Raw genomic sequence first — 12188 nt, 5'->3', positions numbered from 1 at the left:
AACCAAAACATTTCTAATATAATCCCCTTCACCACCTCAAAACCTACAGGAACCATTGTACCAACCTAGCAACCCAATGTTCACATCACTCTAGAACATACTGGTAATCCTAATCCTGAAGCACTATTTTTCCCGCTATTGTGTGTATCTTCCTCAATATTCCTCTCCCATGTATACTATACCTCCCTTCTCCCTAAGGAGTATATTTCTAAAGTGCGGGTTTAGAGAAGTGGAGATGTTGCCCATAGCAACCAATCAGATTTTACTTATATAACCAGCACCTTCTAGAAGACAATAGCTAGAATCTGATTGGTTGCTATAGGCACAATCTCCACTACTATAAACCTAGTCCTTAAAACCTTCTCTCCCTGAGCAAGATGACCACCCCCTCACTGCTGTTTGTTCCTAATTGTTGTATATACAAAATGAATTCAGATGCATAGGGATTATATTCAATATATTTATAAAATGTGTAGCCCCTGAAATAAATTGATATGTTCTGTTCTGTAACAGGGCCTTTGCAAGACATATGCTGGAGAAGAAAATTGGAGTTGTTGTAGTTGGGTTCCCAGCAACGCCGATCACTGAAGCCAGAGCGAGGTTTTGCATTTCAGCTGCACACACGAAGAAGATGTTGGACACTGTATGTAAACCAGATTTATTAATCCTATATCTCTTATCTTAGATATCAGATCACGTTAGCTGAAATGCTAGATGTTATCAACTGTCTTTCTTGATAAATCTTCCAGCATGAGTCCAGAAAGTGGGCAGCGGTGCAGCAATGCAGAGTGTTTTCAAAATGTGATTTTTGTCCATTACAAAAGTATTTTTCACATTGACGCAAATTGTTCTGCAAAATCCCTAGATGCTCTACCCAGAATACCACTGAAAATACTTCTCAGACCAATACAATAGTAACAATCTGTGAATACGCACCAGCTGTAGTTTAATGGTAGCTGCAGTTTGTATGTAGAACTTGGTAAGGACACACGGAGGAGCTGATTCTGAGTCACAGGCAAAGTGGCTGCAGTTGCCGGCAGCCGCGGAAGCCTGATTTAGTACAACCTCATATTTACTAACCTATGCTCATGCAAGATTCCGTAGGGCTAATGCAGGGGTTTCCCAAGTCAGCAAGTGGAAACCCATGCCATCAACAGGCTTCCCTTCCCCGTACACATGCAGCATTAAATACAAGCCCACGGCACTCCCAACAAGTCAGGGCTGTTCCGAGCCGCCCTGAAGTGCTACATTTCATGGAAAGACAAAATAGGACAGACAGACACAAACTTTGCGTAAATTCACATCTGTGCATGCGCTGTATGCAAACTCTCCATTTGTGTCAGTGATCAGACATATGTAAGATTCAGAATCAGACCCTGAATTCATAACTATAGAATCCAAACTATTTATTAATAATACTGAAATCATTTGAACAAACAAGATGCCTGTCCCTGTTGCATGATGAAAGCTTGGTTTATTTCATATTGGAAGGACAAATAATAACATCTACAGTATAAATTTGGCACAACTATGAATATATAGTTCCAATGACCAGCACTCAGACCCTGAGGAAAGAGAAATCTCTCTGAAACGTTGGAATCACAGGCTGTTTGTTATTTATATACAAGGATCTTGGAGTGCCGCCCATCTTCTGCATGCGTATATACAGATATATCCACATACATCATTCCTGGCATTGGCCAAACAGACAGGTCCCATAAGACTCTGCTAGCGTAGGGCATCTTTTTTTTTAACCTAAAATGTGTCTTAGTTGCAACACAGTGCATCTAAGACGCACCAGGAGACTGTGCCGATTAATTTGAAATGTGGCGCTTGTACTGTATAACTATGTGCGGACGAGTCTCTGAATCTGTATATGAAGTGCTACAATGTAGCAGCCGCAGCTTTTTTACAATACAAGTTGCGTACTCAGTCGCATATAGATATATAGTACAGGTGTCCAATATCAAATTAATCAATGCAGTCTCCTTGTGCATCCTAGTCGCATCCCAGTGTGACTAAGACGCATTTTCATCTCACTCAGAGCAGGCATCTCACTGCATGTGTGTTACATGACTGACAGTCGGGATCCCAGCGGTTAGGATGCCGACGAAGGGATCCTGATTGATGGAAATGCCGACGGTCGGCATGCCAACACACTGCGACTGTTCCCACTCGTGGGTGTCCACCCATAGACTGGGAACAGGACCTGTGGCGAGCGCGGCGAGCCGGCAAGGGGCTCCGTTGCTCTCCCACCCCACCCCCCCCCTCCCCACACACACACACACACACAAACACACGGCATAATGGCGAATGGGATCTCGGAGTCGGTATGCTCACCTCCGGGATCCTCACTGCCAGCAAATCATATAATGCGCGCCTGTGTTTTATATTTTACAGGGGTGTCGTTTGAGTATCTTCAAAAAAAATTTAATTCTGTTTGGAGTCGTTGTGGCCCCCATGGCGTGCCACTGAGTGTTGTGTTTGGATACATGTAGTTAATGCCATAAATGAGAACTGTTGAGAGGTGTCTTGGCCATGTTGTACACAAGCAGTATAGCTGGAATTGGTTCCCAAGCAAACAAAAGTCTCTGTAGTGCTCTGTTTACATTCTATATTTTTAGCATTTGGTTTGCTGAGTTTTAAGTTAATAGATCACACAGCATTCCTCCGTCCCCATGTAAAGGCTGCATGTCTGCTAGGGCTATACTTTTCCTTCATTTAAAATGGACAGATGAAAAGAATCTTGCTGCCTGTGAAATGAGAGAGCTCTTGGGCTGTATGTCAGCAACTGTGTTCATAATATACTTCTAATGAGCTGTTTAAGTGCAGAGTCTGGGCTTATTTGAATTAGCAGAGTATGTTATTATCGCACTTCATTGGGGACAAATTATACTATAACTTTGGTCTCGTCTCAGTGTCTGTATATTATTCTTTTTTAACGTGCATTGACATAGCTATGTTATTATGTAAGGAGGCTTCTCTTTTAAATAATATGTGCTAAAATGTTGTATCCAGTGTCTGGCGCTTAAATATTTTCTTTATAGAACATACTCTCATCGCTCTGTGATTAGGGTTCATTTTAGAGCAGAGAGAACCACAAAAAATATACATGGTCCAGACTGTGTGCACCACTGTGTCATCTGTGTTATGTCAGTCTGATTTCTCTGATCTGATGGTTTAAACTCTGAAGGTCACATTTCAAGTGTCATGCACTCCATTGGAAGAGAGCTGTATTGCTTAAGAAGGTTAACTTTTTATTATTGTTATTTATTTATTTATTTATTTATTTATTTATTTATATATATGTAAGTCGCCACAAGGATTCCTTATCATCGAACAGGGGGAATACAACTTACAATATCTCCTATATAATAGCCCAGATCTGTGACTTTGTGACTCATTTGCTAACGCTGGGTGGAGTCACAACACTGGGCGGAGTTAGTCAAATGAGTCACAGATCTGGCCAAATCTATAGGAGCAGAAGCAGATGGTATGGGCATGGCACAGGCAGGGGTGCATACCTCCCAGCTTTCTTCAGGAGCTTTCTTCAGGCAGAAGGAGGGACACACACACACACACAAGTGGCGAAAAGGGGGCGTGGTCAACGAAAAGGGGCGTGGCTTCACGGGAGGGCCCCCGTTTTCGTCAGTGAGGGGGCATGCCCAGCGCTCTGTGAGCTGCTGGCATGCCCCCAGGGGCTGATTATGAGTCCGGGGGGCCCAGGGCACTTGAGACAGGGGAGCCCTATCTCATTGCTGTGCCTGCTGTGGGCTGTGGGCGTGGCCTAATCGCGGGTCGCGAGGCCACGCCCCCTTATACAAATTCCGGTTTTTGTTTTTTTTTTTTGTTTTTTGTTTTTTTTTAATGGAATTTTGGCCCCTCAGCTAGGGCTAAATCCAGAGGAGGTGGTCGCTCCCCCTACACACCCGCACAAGCAGAAGAAAGCAGGGAGGCTGCTGCCTCCCTGCAACACCACAGACCTGCCAATACGCAGCAGCGTGTGCTGACTGTAGCACAATGCTGCTGCTGTTGCTGGCAGGACGTGGGAGCTTCTGAGCTGGGACAGAGCTACTCGAGCCGGGGGGCCCCCTAAAACTGTGGGGCCAACGGTACGTACCCCCTGCCCCCCCCCCACCTTAATCCGGCTCTGCTACTGGAACCCCCCCTTAATCCGTACCCCCTGATGCCCCCTCTCCCTCTGTCTCCACTATTCACCGCTGCTCTGCTAAGCAGAACAGCGAGTGCAGGAGCTTTCCAACTGCCCCCCCACGCGGGACACTGTGACCCGCGGGTGGGACAGCGGGACAGACCCCAAAAAATGGGACTGTCCCACGAAAATCGGGACAGTTGGGAGGTATGGGGGTGTGTGAGGGGGTATGCCGTACAGACAGACGGGCACCGGCTCACTGTGTACTGGACCCCCCACATCAACATACTCAGCAGGGTCTCTCTGGCACAGAGGAGCGTCACTTTCTGGCACACTCCACACTTCTTAGCTGCAGTTTTGTGGGGCACCTGCCGCTGTGCAGGTTCCGTACTACCTCTGTTATCTCCAGCCCCGGCAACCCCACCGCTAGCTGCAACGCTGCCACCCGCAGTGAGGTGCACCCAGCTCCTTCACACATTTTAGCCGGCGGGTAGCGCTGCAGAAGTCTGAGCTGCTTGCAGGCTCCGACCCCCTCCTCCCTCCAGCTGCAGCGTCTCCTGTGAGCTAACCAGTCACTCCCAGTCTCCCCTTACCACAGTTCCCAGCAGCCGCGAGGTCCGCGCCGCGTGCATGCTATGACCCCCTCCTCCCTCCAGCCCAGCGTCTCCTGGGGGCTAACCAGTCACTCCCAGTCTCCCCTTACCACAGTTCCCGGCAGCCGTGCGAGGTCCGTGGTGTGTGACTGAGGAGTGGGGGGGAGGGATGCGGACGGGCAGAGAAAGCAGGACTCCAGCCTAAGAGAGTCAGCCATGCCAAGTCTCCACCAGCAGCAGATCCCAACAGGTTGGAGTGGAACAGCAGCAGCCAGCAGCAGTGACTCCGGTAAGACACATCTGTCTGTCACCACTGTGTTGTCCCTAATACCAATCTCTCCCATGCCCTGTGTTCTGTCATGTCCCTTTCACCCTTATCCTGGCCCTTTCACCCTTATCCTGGCCCTGTTACCCCTATCCTGGCCCTGTCACCCCTGTGCTTACCCTGTCAAACCTATACTGGCCCTGTCACCCCTACCCTGGTCCTGCCGCCCCTACCCTGGCCCTGTCACCCCTATCCTGTCCCTGTCATTTCTGTCCTGGCCCCGTCGCCCCTGTCCTGGCCCCGTCACCCCGTCGCCCCTGTCCTGGCCCCGTCGCCCCTGTCCTGGCCCCGTCGCCCCTGTCCTGGCCCCGTCGCCCCTGTCCTGGCCCCGTCACCCCTGTCCTGGCCCCGTCACCCCTGTCCTGGCCCCGTCACCCCTGTCCTGGCCCCGTCACCCCTGTTTTGACCCTGTCACCCCTGTCCTGGCCCCGTCACCCCTGTCCTGGCCCCGTCACCCCTGTCCTGGCCCCGTCACCCCTGTCCTGGCCCCGTCACCCCTGTTCTGACCCTGTCACCCCTGTCCTGGCCCTGTTACTACATACCCTCCAACTACCTTTTTGGCAGGTACAGTACCCGCAGCGCCTCCAGACTCCTCCCCAATGCACCACACCTCTGCACCTTCCCCTCCACCAAATGCGGCACTCCACCCCTCCCCCACACGCTGTGCCTCCAGACCCCCTACACCACCCGCGGCTCCCACTCCTCCGCCCCTTCACCACCCACAGCACCTCCAGACGCCCTTCACCATCCACCCCCCACACAGTGCAGCATTTGGCAGCGTTCCCCCTATATACAGTCACTATACAGACCACAGCCACTTGTGGACACAGCACAGCAATACAGCAGAGTATAGTGCAGCAAATGGCAGTATGCCCCTATATGCAGTCACTACACTGCACAAATAACCAGTCTCTGGATGGGCATAGCCAGCCTACACAGCAGAGTATTGCTCAGCATTCGGCAACGTGCCCCTATATACAGCATACACAGCCAGTCTCTGGATAGACATAGCCAGCCTAAACGGCAGAGTATAGTGCAGCAAACTGCAGCGTGCCCCTATATACCCCCAAAGATGACGTTTAGCCTTGACGTGGTATCAGAGTCTGGCGGGAACACCCGATGTTCAGATTGGTCTACATTCCTTGGAATCCGGACTGGTCATCTCTAGTATATTTAAGTTTTTTTTATATAGTATTATCATATAGATGTTTTATAATGGAAAGCAAAGAATTCTGAATATCTTCCACTTGGTGCAATAGTTGGCTTGGATTAACAAACCTATTGCTACGCGTTTCATCTTCAAACCAATAGAGCATTGGCTGTTTGTAATTTACATTGCTTCATCTGTGTTCTTAACTAAGGCTAGTTCTAAATATGTGCAGGGAAAGTTGTAAATTAGTTTGAACCAATTTGTACTTTCTCTTGATGCCTGTTTTATCATGTTGACCACTGTTTTAATCAGGAATTTGCAAATCACTGGTTTGTGTGTAGCCCAGACAACAGGGAGACGTCATCAGAAGATTGTTAGAGTGCTTATATTTTCTTTGTGTAATATGATAAGGTTGAATAAAAAAAAAACACTTGTACCCTGCCATAGTGTATACATGGGATTAGGTATATTTAATATGAATACGCGAGGACTACATGGGCCATTAATTTCATGGAAGAGAAGAATTTTTCATTTTTCTTAACGATAAGATGAAGAAGAAACGCCAACAATATTTCACTTGATTGCACCCAGGAGACAGCTGTTTTTGTGCCATGACAGGGTCTTTGGAGCCAGGTCTTGGAAAAAACAATTACCTCCTTGCATTAGCAACAAGAGCATAGGGCAGACATCAAGAACTATTTTGTGCTTTATTTGTGCATACATAAAATCAGATTTCATGGTAGTTAATTTATCAACATTCAAAATGTTGACACTGTAATGTTGACCAGAGAATGGCGACATGGTAGTGATGTTTTTTCAAGCATTTTGAACTGCTGTATCATGTTTAAAGTGATCATGTCAACAAAGTAGGGACTCGTATGCCTAGTTAGCATGCATATTCCCTGATATGAATTCCTATTCTGCTATCGACATCAGTGTGTGTTTGATATGAATTTGTTTATATTGCGATGTTTATTAATAACATTTGAATTTAAGGGAGTGACTTCTATATTTTGTGGAAACCAGCGCTTTTTTTTTTTCTGTTTGTTCTATATTCTATAGGGTGCAGCCTCTATTTTGTGAGCATCTGTTCCCACAGTTACAATTTATCTAGCTCAGCAAACACACCTTTTTTCCCTTTTTATCACCCAACAAAGTGGCCACCTGCACTGAGTGTTGGCAGCAGTTAGGGGTCTATTCATGAAGCAGTGAGAAGTGAGCCAGTGGATAAGTTGCCCATGGCAACCAGTCAGCATTAAAGTAACATTTATAATTTGCATACTGTACAGTTGTACGGAGCAGCTGATTGGTTGACATGGGCAACTTCTCCACAGGTTCACTTCTCCACACTTTTCACTGCTTCATGAATGGACCTCTTACTTTCTCTTACGTCCTAGAGGATGCTGGGGACTCCGTAAGGACCATGGAGTATAGACGGGCTCTGCAGGAGACATGGGCATCTAAAAGAACTTTTAGTATGGGTGTGCACTGGCTCCTCCCTCTATGCCCCTCCTCCAGACCTCAGTTAGATCTTGTGCCCAGAGGAGATAGGGTGCATTACAGGGAGCTCTCCTGAGTTTTCTGTAAAATAACTTTGTTAGGTTTTTTTATTTTCAGGGAGCTCTGCTGGCAACAGACTCCCTGCATCGTGGGACTGAGGAGAGAGAAGCAGACCCACTTCTTAAGAGTTTAAGGGATCTGCTTCTTAGGGTACTGGACACCATTAGCTCCAGAGGGAGTCGGAACACAGGTCTCACCCTGGGGTTCGTCCCGGAGCCGCGCCGCCATCCTCCTCACAGATGCCGGAAAAAAGAAGCCGGTTGAGTAAAGAAGAAAGAAGACGTCAGGCGGCAGAAGACTTCAGATCTTCCTGAGGTAAGCGCGCAGCAGTAAGCTGCGCGCCATTGCTCCCACACTTTACACACATACAGGGCACTGATGTGTGCAGGGCGCGGGGGGGCGCCCTGGGCAGCAATAATCCTCGTTTGGGCATAAAATTAAGTAGTTAGGCTGCGGAGGCAGTAAACTACAGATCCCCCGCCATTTTTTCAAATATACGAGCGGGACCGAAGCCTCAGCATTAACCAGCGCCATTTTCTCCACAGAGGCTGCAGAGAACGCTGGCTCCCCGGACTCTCCCCTGCTGAACATCAGAGGGCTGGAAGCAAAGAGAGGGGGGCACATAATTGGCGCAGTGAGTGGGGAAAATATATATATATATATATGATATAAAAGCGCTGTCTGGGTGTTTTCCTGGGTCAGTTTGGCGCTGGTGTGTGCTGGCATACTCTCTCTCTGTCTCTCCAAAGGGCCTGCTTTAGGGAATTGTCCCCTCATAGCTATATCCCTGTGTGTGTGGGGTGTCGGTACGTGTGTGTCGGCATGTCTGAAACGGAAGGCTTATCCAAGGAGGAGGTTGAACAGATGAGTGGTGGGTCCCAGTCGGCAGTGCCGACTCAGGATTGGATGGATATGTGGCATATGTTAAATGCTAGTGTAGCTTCACTGCATAAGAGTCCAGGGTGTCGGCAGGTGGTCAATCTACGGATTGTGCCGACTCACAGGACCCGTCGGGGTCTCAGAAGCGTCCATTCTCACAAATAGAGTCCATGTCGTGTCGGTATCTGTGTCCCCTGATTCCAGTGTCGACTATGATGAAGCAAGATTGCACCCCAGGGTGTCAAAAAGTATTCAGTGCATGATTATTGCAATAAAAGATGTTTTACATATCACTGATGAGCCCTCGGTGCCCGACATGAGGATACACATGTTTAAGGGAAAGAAACAGGTTATAAACTTTCCTCCTTCCCATGAACTTAATGAGTTATGTGAAAAAGCATGGGAAACTCCAGATAAGAAGCTGCAGATTCCCAAAAGGATTCTGATGGCGTACCCTTTCCCTACACAGGACAGGGTACGTTTGGAATCCTCTCCCACAGTGGACAAAGCCTTAACACGCCTTTCCAAGAAGGTGGCGCTACCGTCCCCTGACACAGCGGCCCTCAAGGATCCTGCAGACCGCAGGCAAGAGACTACATTAAAGTCTATTTACACACGTACTGGTACTTTGCTTAGACCGGCAATTGCGTCGGCATGGGTATGTAGTGCAGTAGCAGCTTGGACAAATACCCTGTCAGCTGACCTTGATACCCTAGATAGGGATACCATTTTGTTAACATTAGCTCATATTAAGGACGCAGTCTTATATATGAGGGACGCTCAAAGAGACATTGGATTACTGGGTTCAAGAACCAATGCTATGGCTATTTCGGCAAGAAGAACCTTATGGATCCGCCAATGGACGGGGGATGCGGACTCAAAAAGGCATATGGAGGTTTTACCTTACAAAGGTGATGTATTGTTTGGGGACGCCCTCGCGGACCTGATTTCCACAGCTACCGCGGGTAAGTCTACCTTTTTACCTTTTGTACCCAAACAGCAAAAGAAACCTCCACAATATCAGATGCAGTCCTTTCGGTCGCATAGATCCAGAAGAGGTCGGGGCTCCTCTTTCCTCGCCAGAGGTAAGGGTAGAGGCAAGAGGACACCTGCTGCTGCTAGTTCCCAAGAGCAGAAGTTCTCCCTGGCTTCCGCTAAGTCTACCGCATGACGCTGGGGCTCCCCTGCGGGAGTCCGCACAGGTGGGGGCACGCCTTCGACTATTCAGCCAAGTCTGGGTTCAGTCAGACGTGGACCCTTGGGTGATAGAAATAGTCTCCCAGGGCTACAAGCTGGAATTCGAAGAGGTGCCCCCACGCCGATTTTTCAAGTCGGCCTTACCAGCTTCTACCCCAGAGCGGGAAGTAGTGCTAGCTGCAATTCAAACGCTGTGTCAACAGCGAGTGATTATCAGGGTTCCCCTGAGCCAACAGGGAAAAGGGTATTATTCAACCCTATTTGTGGTCCAGAAGCCGGATGGTTCGGTTAGGCCTATTTTAAATCTAAAATCCTTAAACCTGTACCTGAAAAGATTCAAATTCAAGATGGAATCGCTCCGAGCGGTGATAGCCTGCCTGGAAGGGGGGGATTTTATGGTGTCACTGGACATAAAGGATGCTTACCTTCATGTCCCCATATATCCCTTTCATCATGAGTACCTGAGATTCGCGGTACAGGATTGTCATTATCAGTTTCAGACGTTGCCGTTTGGGCTTTCCACGGCCCCGAGGATTTTCACCAAGATAATGGCGGAAATTATGGTGATCCTGCGCAAGCAAGGAGTCACAATTATCCCATACTTGGACGATCTCCTGATAAAAGCGGGATCAAGAGAGCAATTACTGGAGAACGTGTCACTCTCTCAGAGAGTGCTTCAGCAACATGGGTGGATTCTCAATCTGCCAAAGTCACAGTTGGTTCCAACAACTCGACTAGCGTTCCTAGGCATGATACTGGACATGGAACAAAAGAAAGTTTTCCTCCCGTTGGGAAAAGTCCAGGACCTCCAGAACATGGTCCGAGACCTGCTAAAGCCAAAAAAGAGTGTCCGTTCATCCATGCACTCGAGTTCTGGGGAAAATGGTTGCAGCTTACGAGGCCATTCCCTTCGGCAGGTTCCATGCGAGGACGTTTCAATGGGATCTTCTGGACAAATGGTCCGGGTCCCATCTACAATTACATCAAAAAATAACACTGTCCCCCAGGGCCAGGGTGTCTCTTCTATGGTGGCTGCAAAGTGCTCACCTTCTAGAGGGTCGCAGGTTCGGCATTCAGGACTGGGTCCTGGTAACCACGGACGCGAGCCTCTGAGGATGGGGAGCAGTCACCCAAGGAAGAAATTTTCAAGGACTGCGGGCAGACCAGGAGTCCTGTGTACACATCAACGTGATGGAATTAAGGGCCATATACAACGGCCTTCGACAAGCGTAGAGTCTTCTTCGCAACCTACCGGTTCTGATTCAATCAGACAATGTCACAGCCGTGGCTCATGTGAACCGCCAAGGCGGGACAAGAAGCAGAGTCGCGATGGCGGAGGCCACCAGGATTCTTCGCTGGACGGAAAATCACGTAAGCGCTCTGTCAGCTGTCTTCATACCGGGAGTGGACAACTGGGAAGCAGACTTCCTCAGCAGACACGATCTCCATCCAGGAGAGTGGGGACTTCATCAAGAAGTCTTTACAGAGATAACGGGTCTCTGGGGAGTGCCTCAAATAGACATGATGGCGTCACGCCTCAACAAGAGGCTTCGGAGGTATTGTGCCAGGTCCCGGGACCCTCAGGCAATAGCAGTAGATGCTCTGGTAACGCCATGGGTATTCCAGTCGGTCTATGTGTTTCCTCCTCTTCCTCTCATCACAAAAGTGTTGAGGATCATAAGACGAAAAAGAGTACAGACAATTCTCATTGTTCCAGACTGGCCTCGAAGGGCCTGGTACTCAGATCTTCAGGAGATGCTCACAGAAGATCCTTGGCCTCTTCCTCTAAGGGAGGACCTGTTACAGCAGGGGCCCTGCATGTTCCAAGATTTACCGTGGTTACCTTTGACGGCATGGCGGTTGAACGCCGGATCCTAGCTGAGAAGGGTATTCCGGAGGAGGTCATACCTACTCTAATAAAGGCTAGGAAGGAAGTGACTGCAAAACATTATCACCGTATCTGGCGGAATTGTGTCTCTTGGTGTGAAACCAAGAATGCTCCTATGGAAGATTTCCATTTGGGTCGTTTTCTCCACTTCCTACAGACAGGAGTGGATATGGGCCTAAAGTTAGGCTCTGTTAAAGTACAGATTTCGGCCCTGTCGATATTCTTTCAGAAGGAATTGGCTTCTCTTCCAGAAGTCCAGACTTTTGTAAAAGGAGTGCTGCACATCCAGCCTCCTTTTGTGCCCCCAGTGGCACCATGGGACCTGAACGTGGTGTTGCAGTTCCTTAAATCACACTGGTTTGAACCTCTTAAAACGGTTGAGTTGAAATTTCTCACCTGGAAGGTGGTCATGTTATTAGCCTTGGCATCTGCGAGGGGTGTGTCAG

General features: G+C 48.5%; 1 protein-coding gene across 1 annotated transcript in view; it reads left to right on the top strand.

The window, feature by feature from the left end:
* Positions 1-12188, top strand: part of LOC134910469 (serine palmitoyltransferase 3-like) — a 273308-nt gene that overhangs the window by 245488 nt on the left and 15632 nt on the right. Inside the window, exon 11 of the mRNA XM_063918542.1 lies at positions 514-643. Within this exon, the coding sequence (XP_063774612.1) occupies positions 514-643 (130 nt within the window). The remainder of the gene's footprint in view (positions 1-513; positions 644-12188) is intronic.

The sequence above is a fragment of the Pseudophryne corroboree genome, chromosome 4 (assembly GCF_028390025.1).
Source record: "Pseudophryne corroboree isolate aPseCor3 chromosome 4, aPseCor3.hap2, whole genome shotgun sequence".
NCBI classification, from domain to species: domain Eukaryota; kingdom Metazoa; phylum Chordata; class Amphibia; order Anura; family Myobatrachidae; genus Pseudophryne; species Pseudophryne corroboree.
This window is presented reverse-complemented; position numbering and strand designations above follow the sequence as displayed.